Here is a 20149-nt window from a genome sequence, read left to right as displayed (position 1 = left end):
GTTGCTGCTGGGCCGTCCCCGTCCCCTCCCGATTGTCCCGTCCCAGTCCGGGGGTCGGCGAGAAGTGTCGGGCGGGGCTGAGTTGCTGCAGCGCTTTATGTGTATCCCCGTTGATGGCTAGTGCTCGGCTTTCGCCGGCGCCAAGAGGGTTGGTCGGCGGCCGCTGGCGCTCGCATTGGCTGTGAGCCTGAGGCCGCTGGTGTCGTCGGTCCGGGGCTGTCGGTTGGCCTGGCGAGACAGGCGGAGTTGAGCTGGGGCTTCTTCTCCGCATCTGCCCCCTCTCTCTTGCTGTTACATCCCGCTCTCCCGCTAACTGTTCCTTTGGGGGGATGAGGAGTTGACCATTCATGGGAGTCTCTCTGGAATCAAGAATTTTATTCTTCATTCGTATTCATAGATGAGGCTGAAGAATTCCTTTCCCTTGAAATTAGCAGAATAGTGAAATTCGACTCAGAAACTATCATAGTTGTGTTCCAGTCTGGAATACATTAATTCTCCTATAATGTGACCACACGGCACCCCCTTCTTCAGATTATATATATATTTACACACAAATTATGAATATAGATAAGAATTTATACACATTTTCAGCAGCCAGCGCTTCGTTCACATTTTCTTTATGGTGAATGACCTTTAACAAATCCCATGATTCTTTGCGTTTTTCGGAATACCGAACTAGCTTATTGCCAGTTAATGGGCTGGAACTTGAAGAGTTTATTGTCAAAGGAAAGAAAAGTAAATAAAGTAAACTCTGGAAGATTGACATAGCAAGGCAGATGCAAGATATGGGCAAACTCCTCAAATCAAGATCAAGGACATGAAGGCTACATCCTGTAAATTGAAGTATAGATGTGGGTAATTAATTTCTGTTGCATTATTTTATGAGCAAATAAAATAAAGTTGTATTGAATTCTCAATATTTGTAGGAATTTTCTCAAACATGTGAAGAATGCGGGATATAATTATTACAGTTTTCCCTTTGGAGGAAGAAAATGTTCCTTAAAATTGTATGGGGAAATATAACCCAGCAATACTAATAGACCATAAAAGAAGAATAAAAGTAATAATTAACAACAAATTGCAAGCCGCAATAAGCCTTTCGGCACCATCTCATTTTAAAAAAAGTAAACTGCCATGAAATACATATAATACAGCTATAACTAATAACTAATTGTACTATAAAATACTTCTTCATAGGTTAAAGTATAGCTTAAAGTTTGTAACTTTGTAAAATGTTGCCATTAATAAGATAGGTTATCTTTCAGATATTCAACGCTATACAAGGGACCATGTCACACATATAAAGTTCAGAGGCTCAGTGAGTCCACATACTACAGATTTAAAATCCAGGCATGTAATGAAGCAGGTGAAGGACCATTTTCTGAAGTTTACACTTTCATGACCACCATATCTCCCCCATCTCCTCTTAAAGGTAAGTGTTTATCGATATCAACTTGCAGGCATTTTAATTTGTTAACCAGATCTGCACAGCTATGCAACTATCAAATGCTTAGTATTAGATTTTGAAGCTAATAATGTTAACCTTATCAATTGCCATGTTGTCGGAAGCCATTTTAAAGGCACTAGAAGTACACCTTTTAAACAGGTGATTCATTTTAAATAATCCTTTGAAGTAGAAATATCAACATTTAAGCAACCATCCAGCTTTTCCACTCCCAACCCAAATTCTGGTCCTTTTGTCCAAATGATTCTCCTTCACATCAAATTCCATGCATATCTAATTTGGAGTATTTTCTCTGATAACCAATAATATTAATGTAAACTAGTTTATGATAAGGTTTAGCTGGCAGTCATCTCTAATATGTTGACATATACAGTGCCCTCCATAATGTTTTGGACAAAGAGCCATCATTTATTTATTTGCCTCTGTACTCCACAATTTGAGATTTGTAATAGAAAAAAATCACATGTGGTTAAAGTGCACATTGACAGATTTAAAAAAAGGCGATTTTTATAAATTTTGGTTTCACCATGTAGAAATTACAGCTGTGTTTATACATAGTCTTCCCATTTCAGGGCACCATAATGTTTGGGACACGTAGCTTCACAGGCATTTGTAATTGCTTAGGCGTGTTTAATTGCCTCCGTAATGCAGTTATAAGAGAGCTCTCAGCACCTAGTCTTTCCTCCAGTCTTTCCATCACCTTTGGAAACTTTTATTGCTGTTTATCAACATGAGGACCAAAGTTGTGCCAATGAAAGTCAAAGAAGCCATTATGAAACAAGAATAAAACTGTTAGAGACATTAGCCAAGCCTTAGGCTTACCAAATTCAACTGTTTGGAACATCATGAAGAAGAAAGAGGGCACTGGTGAGCTTACTAGTCGCAAAGGGACTGGAAGGCCAAGGAAGACCTCCACAGCTAATAACAGAAGAATTCTCCCTATAATAAAGAAAAATCCCCAAACACATGTCTGACAGATCAGTAACACTCTTCAGGAGTTAGGTGTGGATTTATCAATGACCACTGTCCGCAGAAGACTTCATGAACAGAAATACAGAGGCTACACTGCAAGATGCAAACCACTGGTTAGCTGCAAAAATAGGATGGGCAGGTTACAGTTTGCCAAGAAGTACTTAAAAGAGCAATCACAGTTCTGGAAAAAGGTCTTGTGGACAGATGAGACGAAGATTAACTTATATCAGAGTGTGATGGCAAGAGCTAAGTATGAAGGCGAGAAGGAACTGCCCAAAATCCAAAGTATATGGACAAATCCCCAGGGCCAGATAGGCTGCATCCCAGAGTACTTAAGGAAGTAGCTCCAGAAATAGTGGATGCATTAGTAATAATCTTTCAAAACTCTTTAGATTCTGGAGTAGTTCCTGAGGATTGGCAGGTAGCAAACGTAACCCCACTTTTTAAGAAGGGAGGGAGAGAGAAAACGGGGAATTACAGACCAGTTAGTCTAACATCGGTAGTGGGGAAACTGCTAGAGTCAGTTATTAAAGATGGGATAGCAGCACATTTGGAAAGTGGTGAAATCATTGGACAAAGTCAGCATGGATTTACAAAAGGTAAATCATGTCTGACGAATCTTATAGAATTTTTCGAGGATGTAACTAGTAGCGTGGATAGGGGAGAACCAGTGGATGTGGTGTATCTGGGCTTCCAGAAGGCTTTCGACAAGGTCCCACATAAGAGATTAGTATACAAACTTAAAGCACACGGCATTGGGGGTTCAGTATTGATGTGGATAGAGAACTGGCTGGCAAACAGGAAGCAAAGAGTAGGAGTAAACGGGTCCTTTTCACAATGGCAGGCAGTGACTAGTGGGGTACCGCAAGCTCAGTGCTGGGACCCCAGCTATTTACAATATATATTAATGATCTGGATGAGGGAATTGAAGGCAATATCTCCAAGTTTGCGGATGACACTAAGCTGGGGGGCAGTGTTAGCTGTGAGGAGGATGCTAGGAGACTGCAAGGTGACTTGGATAGGCTGGGTGAGTGGGCAAATGTTTGGCAGATGCAGTATAATGTGGATAAATGTGAGGTTATCCATTTTGGTGGCAAAAACAGGAAAGCAGACTATTATCTAAATAGTGGCCGACTAGGAAAAGGGGAGATGCAGCGAGACCTGGGTGTCATGGTACACCAGTCATTGAAAGTAGGCATGCAGGTGCAGCAGGCAGTGAAGAAAGCGAATGGTATGTTAGCTTTCATAGCAAAAGGATTTGAGTATAGGAGCAGGGAGGTTCTACTGCAGTTGTACAGGGTCTTGGTGAGACCACACCTGGAGTATTGCGTACAGTTTTGGTCTCCAAATCTGAGGAAGGACATTATTGCCATAGAGGGAGTGCAGAGAAGGTTCACCAGACTGATTCCTGGGATGTCAGGACTGTCTTATGAAGAAAGACTGGATAGACTTGGTTTATACTCTCTAGAATTTAGGAGATTGAGAGGGGATCTTATAGAAACTTACAAAATTCTTAAGGGGTTGGACAGGCTAGATGCAGGAAGATTGCTCCCGATGTTGGGGAAGTCCAGGACAAGGGGTCACAGCTTAAGGATAAGGGGGAAATCCTTTAAAACCGAGATGAGAAGAACTTTTTTCACACAGAGAGTGGTGAATCTCTGGAACTCTCTTCCACAGAGGGTAGTCGAGGCCAGTTCATTGGCTATATTTAAGAGGGAGTTAGATGTGGCCCTTGTGGCTTAGGGGATCAGAGGGTATGGAGAGAAGGCAGGTACGGGATACTGAGTTGGATGATCAGCCATGATCATATTGAATGGCGGTGCAGGCTCGAAGGGCCGAATGGCCTACTCCTGCACCTAATTTCTATGTTTCTATATCACCTCATCTGTGAAACATGGTGGTGGGGTGTTATGGCCTGGGCATGTATGGCTGTTGAAGGTACTGGCTCACTTATCTTCATCGGTGATACAACTGCTGATGATAGTACCATAATGAATTCTGAAGTATATAGACACATCCTATCTGCTCAATTTCAAACAAATGCCTCAAAACTCATTGGCTGGCAGTGCATTCTACAGCATGACAATGATCCCAAACATACTGCTAAAGCAACAAAGGAGTTTTTCAAAGCTAAAAAATAGTCAATTCTTGAGTGGCCAAGTCAATCACCCGACCTGAACCCAATTGAGCATGCCTTTTATATGCTGAAGAGAAAACTGAAGGGGACTAGCCCCCAAAACAAGCATAAGCTAAAGATGGCTGCAATACAGGCCTGGCAGAGCATCACCACAGAAGACACCCAGCAACTGGTAATGTCCATGAATCGCAGACTTCAAGCAGTCTTCTTCTTGCATATGGCATGCACAGCCTATACTTGTTCTATTTGATCTTATTTGATTGTGCATGCCAGGTTGATTGCATTCGTCGAAACAGGGCAGACCACGTGAAGGTTGCAATCTCCTACCCCACTTCAAGCAGTCATTGCATGCAAAGGATATGCAACAAAATACTAAACATGACTACTTTAATGTACATGACATTGCCATGTCCCAAACATTATGATGCCCTGAAATGGGGAGACTATGTATAAACACTGCTGTAATTTCTACATGGTGAAACCAAAATGTATAAAAATGGCCTTTATTAAAATCTGACAATGTGAACTTTAACCACATGTGATTTTATTCTATTACAAATCTCAAATTGTGGAGTACAGAGGCAAATAAATAAATGATGGGTCTTTGTCCAAAACATTATGGAGGGCACTGTGTTTCTGTTGGCTGCTGGAAAGCTAGACTGTTTATTCGATTACGGTGCATGGACTAAAGGGAAAATAGATGGATTTTCATTAGGTGTGAAACTTGCAATAACTGTAATGGGGAATAGCATACTATTAAGATAAATCCACTTTTAGATGTGTAATCTTTATACAGATATTCATTCATTTACATGTTAATTTATAGTATGCTCTATTATGTGCATCCAGTAAATTAATTCACATAATTCCCTCTGACTAGCTCCAAGATTAGAGCAACTAAAGGAAAATGTTTGTGATCTCAACTGGGAACCCTTGCCAGCAATGAAGGGGGATCCAATTGTTTACAGCGTTCAAGCCATGGTTGGCAAAGACTCTGAATTCAAGCAGGTAATGATCATAACTTTGAAAAATTTAGCATTGCGAATGTTGGTCTTGCTACAAAATTAATCTCAATCATTCCAAAAGTGCTTCTTGCTCCTGTTAACTTGTTAAATCTTAACAAGATGTTAGATATCAGTTTTACTGATTTTACTTTAACACAATTTCTATCTGTTGATGTACTTTCGCAAAGCGGGTGTGCCATTCCACTTTACTAAGGAAATGGCAGGGAGGTGTAGTTTGCCTTTTTTTCCCCAAAGTGATATATAAAAGAGAGCGCATTCACCGCACTGTTAAGTTCCAGAGAATTGGTAACAGTTACTTTGAATTAAACACAGAGGTTCTGAGTGAGTTTATTGTATTACTTCTATAGTTATTAACCTGTGCAGATTTGAGAAGTCTTTGGAACTATAGTTTTCTTAGCTGAATGGATGGACTGTTCCGGTTATCTGGAATTAAATGTTAACTATGGTGACTTAATTTAGGAAAACAAACAAATATACCCCGTATCATAACATTGTGATGTCAATTTGAATTTGAACCACAATGTGAATAGCAAAGCCTGAAAGCAGCACAAATATAGAGAAATTGCACTATGGTGTTGTGGTTATTGGAAAAGTGAGATTGGTAAATTTATCCAAACAAGTTTTAAAAATCTGTTCTTTTGACTTCTCCACTGCAATATCACCCCTTTACAGATAGATGCAAGTACCATCTTGAGTAATTAATTTATAAATTAAATTATTGAAACTTTAGATTATTTTTATTACCATGTAACAGTAATTTAATTCAGTGATTTTATAATAGTTTAGTTTATTGTCGCGTGTACTGAAAGAACCTTTATTTTTGGTCTTTATAACTGGACAAACATGATCAAGCAAGAGTGTTTTCCCCAGAATGATTAAGAGCTAACCAATATTTCACACAATTACATTTGTCCTTCCTGCAGGTAATAACTTTAGTATCAATAGTGATGTAATAAGTATTATTGGTAATTAACCATAATCACATTACTACCTTAGTAATGAATTGTTGACATTTATATTTTAGCATTCATCACAATCATTTCAAATTTGTGACCATTCTGAGCAATTCGATTTTAATGACAATGGTTTCTGTCAGGAAAATGTTATATCACCCAAGAGCACAGTCATCCTCTGTTCATTGTAGGCAACCATTATAAAGAGGGTGGGAAGCAAGTCACTTGTTTTTCAGCGGGCTTATTCTGGAATCCAATAGTAAACGAAGAGTGGTTGATGCCTAGTTTGTGCTGATAGGAGATTGTGGCATCAGATACAACTATTATGTTTAAGAAGCATTTTGACAGATAGGTGTGTCATTGGTATGTCATTGAAGGAAACGGTCCTAATGTGGAGAGCATCACTGGTCAAAGGCAGTTAATCAGAAAAACAACCATACATTACCATTCTCTGCCTTCTTCCATCGTCAATTTTGTATATAGTTAGCAGCTCACCTTGGATCCCATGTGATCTCACCTCTGAGCTGGTCCAGAAAGTGGGATCACATGGGTTCTGAGGCTAACTAAATAATTAGGTGCAAAATTGGCTTAGTGGAAGGAGACAGAGTGGTAACGGAGAGTAGGAGAGAGAGTGGTAACAGAGGGTAGGAGACATGTGGTCAGTGGTTGGTGCTGGGTCCCCTGTTGATTGATATATTAAAACACAATTTGGCTTGAGTCATGAGGACAGACTAGATAGGCTGGTGGCATTGGGAGCGGAGGGATCATAAGGTCATAAATGATAGCAGAATTAGGCCATTAGGACCATCGTCTACTCCGCCATTTAATCATGGCTAATCGATCTCTCCCTCCTAACCCCTTTCTCCTACCTTCTCCCCGTAATCCCTGATAGGATGTCCTTATCATGCTTTATAAAATCATGTGGGACATAGATAAGAAAGATTCACAGTCTTGTCCCAGGATAGGGAACTCTAAAACTAGATGGCATTGGTTTAAGGTGAGATGAGAAAGATTTAAAGCAGAAACAAAAGACAAGTTCTTCACACAGAAGATGGTGGGAAGATAGAATGTGCGCCCAAAGGAAGTAATAGCGGCGGATACAATTATAATATTTAAAAGACATTTGGTCAAGCACGTGGAAAGGAAATACTTAGAGGGTTATGGTTCATATGCAGTCAAATGGAACCAGCTCACTACCTTGGTCAGCATTAATACGGAGGGCTGACTAACTCTATGATTCCAAATGTGATTGGTGCAGATAGATGGATATAACGGCTACCATGATTATGGTGGGTTGAAGCTCAACTGTAAGACGCTGGAAATGTGGAAAAACTTCAATTCTGAAAAGACTCAGCATTTCAGACAACGTTTGAAAGTTAATGTTTCAGGCTGATGTCCTTTAATCAGAGAGAGAAAAGAGATGGTAACATGTTTTAATTTACAGAGAGGCAGAGAGAACAACATGGAGCTCTGTCATAGGATGGAGGGCACGAGTGATTGAAAATAGTGATGGGGCTAGCCTTTCAAGTATAACTCGTGGGAAAATGGTCAATATGAGATAAATAAAATCTGTAAATAAGATTATAGGTGAATCCTGGAAATCTTAGAGACTGGAAAGGTTAATTGTTGAAGCTGAAATTGTTGGATTCAATGTTGAGTCCCATGAAGCTCAATTTAAGTGCTCTTCGCAGATGCCTGCTGATCTGTTGAATATTTTCAGCATTCTCTCATTCTAGAGTGCTTTACAATATTGCCACTTCTGTTGCGGCAAGTAATTATCTTGAGTAAAAGTGATTAGTAATCCAGAGTTGGAGCAAAAAAAACATTTAAATCCATTCAGATTCCACCAGAGGAGTATGAGAATTTGAATTACATATCAAGCTTGTGGTTAGATGTTCCTTATTTTGATGAAATATACAAGAAAGGCACAAGTGCAGAACTCTCGTTTTAAAATGGCCTGGGAGCAAGTATCACTGGCCACAAACAATTTTGGTGATGTAAATGAATGCTAACCTCCTGTATTATTGTAGAGAATCTGTTATCTGTTACTATCCCTTTCTCCATCCACAGCTAAAGACACTTGGTTTTCCATATGAGATAGAAGTTATGTATATTGCTCCTTAAGGTCAAGGACATGCACTGGTGCTCCTTTCTAAATTTGCAACTATAAATTTCTTTCCCTATTTCAAATTAGGGATGTTCTGATTCCTTACATAGAATATCTTAGAAAAGCAGCAAAGGAAAAGACCACTTAGCCCACATTTCTCTTGCTGCAATCCTTTCCCCAGCAACATTATACTTGATTGGCTATATTCATAACCTTTTATCTCCCCACCAATTCCTCAGTGACCTGTTTGAACGATTCTGATTCTGTCTAAAGTTGACACAGTTTCTGCTTCAAATACTATTTTCAATGGCAGAGCCTAATAACTCTCTAACAAGTATGTTTTTACTGTTCACTTTCTGAAACCACATGCACTGGGTGTCACTCACAATTAAGACTCTCCAATATCCGGAGGTATATTTGCCTTTTATCCACTTGACAAAGGTGAATTACACAATGAAAAACATAATTGTGTTCCTCTCCCTCTCACACAAGCTTGTATGGCTTCAGATGGGAAAGAAGTGTTTAAATCATAACACAACTAAATGTAAAATATTAGTCATTTATGTATGATTTTGTGCTTTAAAATTCCACAATTCTTCTGTTACTTCTGCAGTTATTAATTTTTTTTTCCAGGTATATAAGGGTCCAGAAACAACCTTCCAAATTTCAAACCTCCAGTTAAACTGTGAATATCGTTTTCGAGTGTGTGCCATTCGCCAGTGCCAAGGCACTCAAGGGTTTCATGATCTGGTGGGCCCTTACAGTGCTACTGTAACATTATATTCTCAGAGAAATGAAACACCAACCAGCAACAGCAAAGACACTACAGAAGCCACAAAGACAGCACAGACATTAAGTGATGAGCAGTGTGCTGCCCTTATCCTTGCATTGTTTGCCGTAGTCTCTGTTTTGATTGCTTTCATTGTTCAATACTTTGTCATCAAGTGAAAAGTTCTTAGTATTTCAGTGTCTCTCTGCCATGTATTACTTGTGTTGTAATATCGAATTATTGATGTTAATTATGCTTTTAAACTGATGATGGTATCCAATCTTGCATAGAGACTCTTTGCCAGTATCGCGACCATTGTCGCTCCCTTAAATCTTGCTTGTTAACAAAAATCTGGCAGTGTAGAAATAGTGTTCCATCAGAGATGTGTTGGAAGTAGCAACAGTCTTATACAAGAAGTGACAACTGGTTAAATCCAGTACCATTTTGCATAGGACCGCTTTAAGCTGCTTCTGAATGTTGACGTGGCATGTTTGGAGTTAGCGTTTTTAAACTTTCGATAAGGGATCATGTGAAAATGCTCAGATGAATGGAAGAGAAATTTGATGTTCTTTAGTGCAGTCTGCTAAATATGTTACAGGAACAAAAATTGGGTGTGTTAAATTTTGTGAAGTTAGATAAAGTTTATAACAGTTGCAAGAAAAACAGTGAGCCCAAACTGTGAAACTTTGAATCTTTGGCAGTTGTGCAATTCCTGCCTTTTTGCAAATGTAGCTGAAAAAAATGAAGGGGGACCTTCTGGACTAAATTGCCAGTAATACAAGAAACTTGTGATTGTGTGGATAAAAGCTACTCCATGTGTGATACGGTTAAATATTTCAGTATTAAGGTCTTTGTATCACCAAGACAAACTAAAAGTATCATGTTTTACAAAGGTGGGTAATTCCTGCTCTACTGTCCTACACACACATACACACACAAGTTATAATGGATCTTTATATTTACTGTTTCACATATTACATCTTTGGCATTTTTTAATTTTAGCATTTTTTAGCAAAGAAATGCTTTGCAATTGAAAATTATTTAAAAATTCATCTTAAATCCATATTAAAATTAACAATTCCATACAGGGATTGCCTATTCGAGACAAAAATCCAAACCATAAATGAGAGTTCCTGCCAAACTAAAAATAAACACTAATAGCACCAAGTATCACTAAAACAACACTACAACAAAACAACACAGAAAATATTGGCTGCATTGCAGAGATAATATATTTCAGAAGGTTGCATATCAGCCATGTTGTAGTTTGCAACTATTGTATCCAGTGGCGGACTTGGTCTAAAAATATTGGTTGCCAGGAGACAAAGGGGGGCCACCCACAACTACAATGCTATCATTTAACAGGGGCCCACTTGCCATCACTTGCTATCACTTCATCAGGGGCCCACTTGCCATCGGGCAAGCTGACACCCTGGCCAGTCCGCCACTGATTGTATCATATATATCATCTGGAACTATGCCCTATGCCCGAATGGAAGGCCAGTTGTTATTGGTCTGATAGTTCAATTAAACTTCCTAGCACCTTAAATGCTGTCTCCATAATTGCACATAATCGGAATAGATTCTGTTGATAAAGAAATTGATTTGTTAGAGTATTACATGTCCTTCAATTAATATTATTTTATTCATATACCGTGCAATTAATTCTAATTTTTTTGGTTAGTCTCTTATTTATTCTAAAAATAGATATAAAGTCCTAGGTTATTAACATTCAGTAGTGTGCGCTACCAGTTATGTTGTGCTGCAAATCACTTTGTTTTATGTGTCACTTTATTTGAAGGAGGGAAGGGGTATATGAAAGTTTGATATATACGCGCAAATCCTGTACAAAGTGAACTTTCTGCATTGTCAGGTACGTTTACATTTCCCTTTTACTTTTTAAGTTGAGTTGTGTTGCACTTCAATGTTAGCAAGTGTTACCCAAAGAAAGTATACTGTGCATCTCAAATGCTGAGTTTCATGTCTGATCCTTTCCTTTGATCACCAACTGCTGAAATCTTTATGCATTTTTTTTAAAGCCGCTAGCAAATCAGAAGCATCATTTATCTTTCCAGGTTTTCCTTAGCTTTATTTTAACCCAATCAGAAATCAAACACACTTAATATGTCCCTCTAAAACTGCAGCTTTAATTACATTTCATATACATTGGTTAAATCATCTGGCTCGGTGGGATTTTTTTCCCTATTTCCACAATGGTAGCTTTTTCTATTGTGACACTGGCATCTTCGGTAAAAAAAAACACACAAGTTTTGGCCAGAATCTGTAAGATTCCGTTGTTTAGTGGATTTCTGATGGCTCTCTTTCATGACAATGTGGGCTCAATTTTCAAACATTCTGCTAAATTTCTTGTTGAAATTTCTTGTTGAAAAGCTGGAAGAGTTTATTTTGACAGTCAAATTTAAATCCATTCCTATTTTTGATAGTTGCATATGATCAGTCATTTATAAATGTAATTGTATTTTCCATACTCTCATTGCCATTTCCTGTATTGGGGGGCAGTGTTTTTAGATGTAACTAAGCTTCACAGTTACCTCATTGATTGTACATTCCAAAAACTATGGAAACTTTTGGAACCGTTCCAAATATACAGCATATCACTTGTATTATGTCCGATTTAGTACTGATGATGTAAAGCTGCCATAACATGTATAAACTCTGAAATATGTATCTAAATCCAAATTGTAAAACAGCAGGTAATACATAAAACAAAATTCATGCACAATAAATAATGTATGATTCTTTGCATTGTCTACTGCCTTTATTCATTTGAGTTAAGGTTATGTTTTTGATGCAGAGAAATATTAGGTGAGACTGACTCAAATTGCTTATCAATTTCATCAATAATGAAGATGAAAAAAATATTGATGTAAATATGGTTTTGTTATTAGTACAGGTGTAAAACCTGAGCTGTTAAATTCAACTTTACTTCATTAAACTTATCTTGCTTAATTTAAAGCTACATTTGCTGGAATTGAGTTGGATATCCATCATTAATCTGGAGCTGACTCTTATTATAGAAAGAGGCCCCTCCAGATCAAGCTAAACACAGTCCTTGTTTCCCGCCTGATGAACCCAGTTAACAAAATAATGCTGTGGCAACTATATGTGCTGACAGATGTTTCCTCAAAGTGACACTGCATTCATATAGATCCAGGGTATAATCTGTGGGAATAACTAATGAGCGAAACGTGTGTGGACGTGGCGCCGATGGATGAGACGCCGGCGGGAGGGTGGGGGTCATTTTCCCACACAAGCCATAGGTGACTGGGCAGTCTGAACCCAAGCACCAAGTTGTAAGCGACCGAAGGTGCACATCCCTCGGGGCAGCCCCCACTCTCCCACGGCCACCCTCTGCGGGCTGAGGGTCGGGTGGAGCGGAGGTTTGGGACAATGTTCATCCCTCCACAGTGATGTGATGCACGCGGGGGTCTGGACCAATCGGTGACAAGTCCCACCCCCCAGCAACATCATGTCCGTTATTTGACTTTACTGTATTAGATGAATTTGGTTTGTTTGCTTATAGGCAACACTGTCTTTCGGGTAGGTGGCGTTTCGGCAGAGCGGCCATTCGGTAAGTTTGCTTTTAGGCGACGCAGCCTTTCGGTTAGTTGGCTTTTAGGTGTCCCGCCCTTTCGGTTAGTTTGCATTTAGGCACCCCACCCTTTCGGTTAGTTGGCATTTCGGCTTTGTTTCCATTCGGTTATTTGGCGTTTCAGCTTCGTTTCCATTCAGTTATTTGGCTTCCACTTCTTTGCTTCGGCTTCTCGTCCATCGGCGCCACGTCCGGGTACCGAGAGAAAAGGAAGGTGCTTATTGAAGACCCATTTGCCACCTGACTAAAGTAGTTATACAATGGATAAAACACCAGACTTTCATCTGTAAAAAACAGGTTCACTTACAGTGCTGAACCATGGTGAAGAAGGCTGTGCTGTTGTGATGGTCCTGTTGAGTATGAAAATGGGAGTGTCTATTCCCCAGCATCGGCTGAGAGTTTAACACGTGCAACAGTTGAGATTAATTTAATGAGCCATGGTACTGTAACCATCTGCAGCTGACTAAACATTCTGAATCAAACAAGTTTGGGATTATGAATAAAGGACCAGGTTTTGACTACCCATGAAGAATGCTGACAGAATTTCAATGTGTCCAGAGTGCATCATAGTGTCGGAGCTCCATGATGCTGCCATTCACATCTGAGATGCTCATCCTTTGTAAAGCAATATAAACTTGGCTAAGACCATCCAAGACCAGCAATGGTCTCTTCTAAATGTCTCCAGTGCAAAACTGGCCTGCGACTTTACACTAAATCGGAATGTGAGGGCTTGAGAAATAATTAATCTCTATTTTTCTTTTACATACCTCTGAGGAAAATAATTTCCTAAAAGTGGAGTCATGTTTATAACATCTACCCACTTGATCTGGAAGTCTCCAGAGGCTGTCATTCACATTTTCAGTCAACTCCACAAGTAATATTGATGAAATGAGAAAATAAGACATACAGCTGGAGGGCTGTGCTTGATGCTAACAATTAGTTTGTATGAGGCAAATGGCTTCAACTGCTTATAGTTCTTGTACACTGGAGTACCACAAAAGCTGATATATGCAAGGGAATATGTTGCAGAGTTCAGGCTCCTGTACCTTCTCCCTGCTGCCACCAGGTAGAAGGTACAGGAGCCTGAAATCTGCAACATCCAGGCTCAGGAACAGCTGCTTCCCCACAGCCATCAGACTATTAAACACAACTTCAAACAAACTCTGAACTATAACAGCCTATTTCACTTTATCTGTTTATTGATGTGTGTATATATATATATGGTCACAGTGATCTGATCTGTATTTATGACTACAATATCCTGTTGTGCTGCAGCAATGCAAGAATTTCATTGTCCTATCTGGGACACATGACAATAAACTCTTGAATACTAGAGCTATGACGAAAGATTAAGGGTTCTAATCAGGAAAATGGTGAATCCTTGGTGGTTCTCAAAATGTATTCATTTTTCGAGATCTGGGTATCACTTCCAGGTAAGCATTTACTTACCTTCCCTAATTGCCCTTGAGAAAGTAATGATGAGCAACGTGCAACTCGGTGGATTACTTTTAAGAATCAAAACAAGAGCTTGGTCTGGAGTCACATACGGGCCAAACAAAGTAGGATGAGAAATCCCTCGAGGCTTATTTCACTAATATACTTGAACGAACAATATTATCGAAACTGAGCCGCATGAATTGCAGTTAAGATGAGTATAGTTGCCAAAATAATTTCCCTCATGAGGAGAATCAGAATCTGAGGAAATGGAGAGGCTGGATATTTTGTTAAATAATCTACATTTTTGTTTATTAAAACATAATCTGAATAGTGGTAACTGAAACCAGTGGATTATTGCAATAACCCATCCAATTCACTCTTTTCCGTCAGGAAAGGAAATTACCACCCATCTTATACAGTCAGGTATATGTGTGACTTCTGGAGTGGAGCAATATAGTTAACTTTTAACTGAAGAAGCCCATTAAACTGCTATATTTACATACTTTGGTCCAGTGCCATGATTATCCATGTCCATTCTTACCTGATTTGGGTGTGGAGGACCTATCTGCAGCCTGAAGTGTTGTGGACTCCAACTGTTTGGCCTGAGCAGTGGCAAGACCTCCAATAGTGGCATGAGGAAGTCCTGCTTCAAACATCCCTGGTAACTCTGGATAGCTGACAAAACTACACCCCAGCTTTGTCATCTGTTATAGCTGTGAGTTAAATTAAAAATCACTGATCTATGGATAATTGAAGAATTATTAAAAAATTTAAACCTAAATTTAAAAAATATATAAATTATATCACTCAGATATAGTGAGATATTTACTTTCTTATTTGCAGCTCCAACATCCCCATTGAAATTAAGTTTAATCTGGCACAGGATGCACGAGCCAAATATAAACCCTGGGTGAGCTCAGCAACCAGAGGCTCCACCGACGGGTTCTGTGCAGAGTCAGTGGCAGAGCTAGCTGAGAACTTTCTAAAACTGTCAGTGAATGTGGATTCCAGCATTTAATTGCACATGTTGCAGTCCTGGATGTGCTTGTATTTACTAGCAAATTCCAAGCAAATAAGCTGAATCTTAGCAATGAACTTGAATATGTCAAACTCGTTCTCAACTTAGTCCACCTTGCAAAGTCCTCCTCGTGAAGGCTTTGAGATTGTGCCTAAATTGGGTTGGATCAAATAACAAATTCATCGACCGAAATTCATTGTCATACTATTGCATCTATTATATTGACATTTTTGGTAGGTATTGAGATCCCAAAGAACCTGCAGCAATTGGCCATAGATAGATTGTTAAAAAATACATCATCAGTGATGTAACCTGGGGTCATTGGGTGTTTTGGGTCTTTCAACATCATTCACCCCCACCCAGGCGACCCAGCCATGGTTGATTAGACCACGACTTGTGTTCAGGTGACATTCGCTCCTCCCCATGGACCTCTTCTCCTAATCCAGAGCCATCTCAAGGCTTTCACCACTGCCTCTGTGGTGTTCTTGATAGCTCTTCTCTCCATTCCATTGATGCCCAGTGCACTCAAGGCTTTGTAGAGCGATTGCCCTGCAAAACCTCAGCAGCCAACCTCAATGGGCATACACCTTGCCTTCCAGCCCTGCTTACGGCAGTCTATGACCAGCTCTTCATACTTGGTCTTCTTCCTCTCGTGGGCCTCCTCCAGACGGTCCTCCCATGGCACTGTCGGTTCCAATAAGACGATGTTTTTGGTCGCCTCTGAGACCAGGAGGATGTCTGGCCTCAGGGTGGTCGTGGCAATGTGCTGTGGGAACTTCAGCTGTTTCACCAGGACTACGGAAAGCTGCCAGTCCTGCGTAGTCGCCAGGATTCCTGACGGATTCCTGGCTGCTGCGGTTCTTGGCAGCTGCACTCAGGCCTTCACAAAAGTGATCATCTGGGTGGTGGGGCGTTCTCGTCTGCAGCTGCTGATTCCCATGCTGATGGCTTCTGCAATGGGTTTAAGAACTTGGTCGTGACGCCAAGAGCCTTTGGGCAGCAGCTCAGGATGTGTTCCAACGTCCCCTTGCATGAGCATTGCAGGCAATCCGGAGATTCCGCTTTGTCCCAGATGAAGAGGTTCGATGGGCTGGGCAGTACATCGTATACTGCCTGGACCAGGAACTTGATACGTTGTGGTTCAGCTGGCCAGAGCTCTATCTGTGGCCTGCTCCCACCTTGTCCAGGCCTCCTGCTGCCTCAAGCCAACCGCTCTGGTACACCTCTCCTCCTCCATCCCGCTGCCCTCACTTCCTCCTGGACCAGCCTGCACTTCTCCTTCCCTTTGGCCTTGTCAAACTGGGGAGTTGGGAAGGTCCCAGACCAGCTCTTCCCCGAGTCACTGCTCTCACCAGGACTCTGTGGCATATCCGAGACTCTGCTTGCAGCATGGCTTCACCGGCTCTCCACTTCCTCCCAGTTTTCACCTCCACCCCTGCCTGAGCCACCTTGGGGTCGCTGGAGTCCCTGTACAGCATCACCTCTCTGGCTCGAGTCACCTTAAACTTATGATATACTACATCTTGTATTACACATTTGAAAATGGATTGGAGCATTAAACACCCCCTCAGCTGCAGTGGTTGATCATAAAACACTCTAATTCAATTCCAGGTAAGATAGAGTGAGATTTTTAATTTATAAATAAAAATGAATTGGGTTTTCAAACAAGATGGTATGATTGTATCAAAACAGTGAAATCAATGCTTTGATATTATAATAGCCAATAGATGTCGTGAACATACACAAGGATACATAAGTATCTTCTGAAGTAAATTGTAAATTGAATCAAGAAGTTAGCTTATTGGTTTCAACAATTGGTTTCAAATCAAGTTAGAATGGTATAGTTGTTTCCAAGAACAGATTTTACTGCTAAGATTTATAAATCAGACTGTTGCATTAGAATTGGCCTGTGAAGATTATGTCCAATGAGGAACATTGAACAAAAGCAGATTCTGGTTCTCAGTCTCACACAGACGTAAATCACTGAGTTGTACCTTACTAAACCATAGCTTACAGACAAAGTGGCAGACTTCTTTACACTGCATGGATAGATCCTGAACAATATGTGGAAGAAGTGCTGAAAGTAGCAAGGTATAAAAAGTTATCTGGGTGGGGGATCTCCTTGTCCATCACCAAAGCACCATCAAATGGCAAACTCCTGAAAGACATATTTGTCAAATTGGTTCTTGAGCAAGTTGAACAAACCATCTTGATTTTGTCTTCAGCAATCTATCTGGATTAAATGCATCTGTCCAAGATAATGTAGGTAGCAGAAATCATTTGCATAGTGATTGTGGATATAAAGAGATGGTTCTTCGCATCAATGACTTCTCAGTGATGCCCTGTTTAGAATTTGCAATGATTGCTGAATTTAAGAGTTCAGAGATTTGATGCAAAGATAGAAACGCTGGTCAATGACGTAAAACACTCCTATGGATTGAAGCACACCTTGCACAAAAGAAAATGTGTGTGGTTGTTGGATATCAATCATCCCAGTACCAGGTCATCATTGCAGGAGTTCTAATTGTGGAGCCCAGCATTTGATTGCTTTGGAGACAAATGAAGCTTTTGCAAACATTACTCTGTCAGCAGAGATGAGTGATTGATCCAAATCAGCTTCTTCCTGAGATCCCCATCATCATCAAGGCTGAGAGCACTGATTACAATAAAGATTGTGGAACCAGACAACAGGAGCGGGAATGCAGACCTCTACAGGCAGGTCAAGTACAAACTGAGAAGAAGAATCTGAGCTGCCAAGGAAAGGTACTCTGAGAAGTTGAGGAGCAAGTTCTCAGCTAATGGCTCTTCTTCGGTGTGGAAGGCTTGCAAGAAATCACCAGCTACAAGAGGAAAACCCCCCGCTCCTTGGAAACCCCCCCCCCCCCCGCTGACCAACGATCTGAACGAGTTCTACTGCAGGTTTGATAGACAGAAACATAACCCCCAGTTATCAATATAAAAATAATCTATTTATAATGTTTCTATTTGCATTATGTATGATGTCTGTCTTTGGGTCATCTCCAGGTCCTGACAATTTTTCCCCCTCCACCCTCAAGCTCTGTGCCAAACAACTGGCACCAGTTTACACAGACATTTTCAATTGGTCCCTGCAAACCTGCGCTGTCCCTGCCTGCTTCAAAGTCTCCACTATTGTTCCCGTACCCAAAAAGCCAAGGAATACTGGTCTTAACAACAGGCCTGTCGCACTGACCTCTGTAATCATGAAGTCCCTTGAAAAACTTGTGCTGGCCCACCTGAAAAATATCACAAACCCCCTGCTGGACACCCTGTAGTTTTTTGCATACCGTGCAAATAGATCAGTGGATGATGCAGTCAACCTGGGCCTGCACTTCATGCTCCAGCACCTAGACTGCCAGGGGACCTATGCAAGGATTTTGTTTGCAGATTTTATCTCTGCATTCAACACCATTGTGCCAGAGCTACTACACTCGAAACTCTCCGAGTTGACTGTGCCTGAAACCCTCTGTCTGTGGATCACCAACTTCCTGACAGACAGGAAGCAGCATGTGAGGCTGGGAAAGCTCATCTCGAACTCGTAGACCAGCAAGGCTGTGTACTCCTCTCTCATTTACTCTCTCTACACCAACGACTGCACCTCCACAGACCCCTATGTCAAGCTTCTCAAGTTTGCAGACGACACAACCCTGATTGGACTGATCCAGGATGGGGAGGAATCTGCCTACAGACAGGAAGTGACACAGCTGGCATCCTGGTGCCATCGCAACAACCTGGAGCTCAATGCTCTTAAGACGATGGAATTGATTGTAGTCTTTAGGAGAGCTCCCCCTCCCCTCTCCCCACTCACCATCGACAACACCACAGTCACATCTGTGGAGTCATTTAAGTTCCTTGGAACCATCATCTCCAGGGACCTTAAATGGGAGGCCACCATCAATTCCACAGTCAAAAAGGCCCAACAGAGGATGTACTTCCTGCAGCAGCTGAGAAAACACAATCTGCCACAGGCAATGATGGTCCAGTTTTATACTGCCATCATAGAGTCTGTCCTCACCTTCTCCATCATGGTATGGTTTGGCTCAGCCACCAAGCATGACATTGGGGGCTGCAGCACATCATTTGATCAGCCAAGGAGGTTGTTAGCTGCAACCTTCCAGTCAGACAGTCATAAAAACAGCTTTTTTCCACGCAGTAGCCCTATTCAACAGCCAAAAGTCCGTAGCCTCCTTGTGCTATGGTATTTTATTTCATTTTTCACGATTATAATGTTTTATTTTTAATTGTCTACAGTACATCGTGTTGTAACTTGCGAGCAAAGCACCAAGGCAAATTCCTTGTATGTATACATATTTGGCTAATAAAATGTATTCAATTCAATTTAATCTTGACTGCAATACTGAAGACTTGCTTCATTACAAAACTGTGTCTCTAGTCAAACTATTCTAGTACAGGCATCCATCCATCTGTGTGGAATATTGGTCACCTATGTCAATGTCAGAAAAGCACGATGCATTCAATCTGGCTGATTAATCATGTCATCAAATTGACCCAGTCAATCGGCAGCAAACTGATCGTAGGTATTAGACATTTATATCAATGGCCCCAACTCACCAATATCTTATTTGCATTGTTTGGATTTTGCAAAGATCACTCGGCTTTAAACCTCATCCGAGG

At 40.7% G+C, this 20149-nt stretch overlaps 1 protein-coding gene across 7 annotated transcripts in view; it reads left to right on the top strand.

The window, feature by feature from the left end:
• fndc3a (fibronectin type III domain containing 3A) overlaps nt 1-12192 on the top strand; it is a 160027-nt gene extending 147835 nt beyond the window's left edge. For 5 of the 7 annotated variants that reach the window (XM_033032826.1, XM_033032829.1, XM_033032824.1 and 2 more), the window contains 3 exons: nt 1266-1432; nt 5455-5582; nt 9293-12192. In XM_033032826.1, coding sequence (XP_032888717.1) covers nt 1266-1432; nt 5455-5582; nt 9293-9607 — 610 coding nt within the window. In that variant the 3' untranslated portion in view covers nt 9608-12192. The remainder of the gene's footprint in view (nt 1-1265; nt 1433-5454; nt 5583-9292) is intronic. The other 2 variants (XM_033032827.1, XM_033032828.1) reach the window with 2 other exon arrangements.
• The last annotated feature ends 7957 nt before the right edge of the window (nt 12193-20149 follow it).

Source organism: Amblyraja radiata, chromosome 14 (genome assembly GCF_010909765.2).
Source record: "Amblyraja radiata isolate CabotCenter1 chromosome 14, sAmbRad1.1.pri, whole genome shotgun sequence".
NCBI lineage: Eukaryota > Metazoa > Chordata > Chondrichthyes > Rajiformes > Rajidae > Amblyraja > Amblyraja radiata.
Note: the sequence above shows the minus strand (reverse complement) of the source record. Positions and strands in the feature narration are given on the sequence as shown.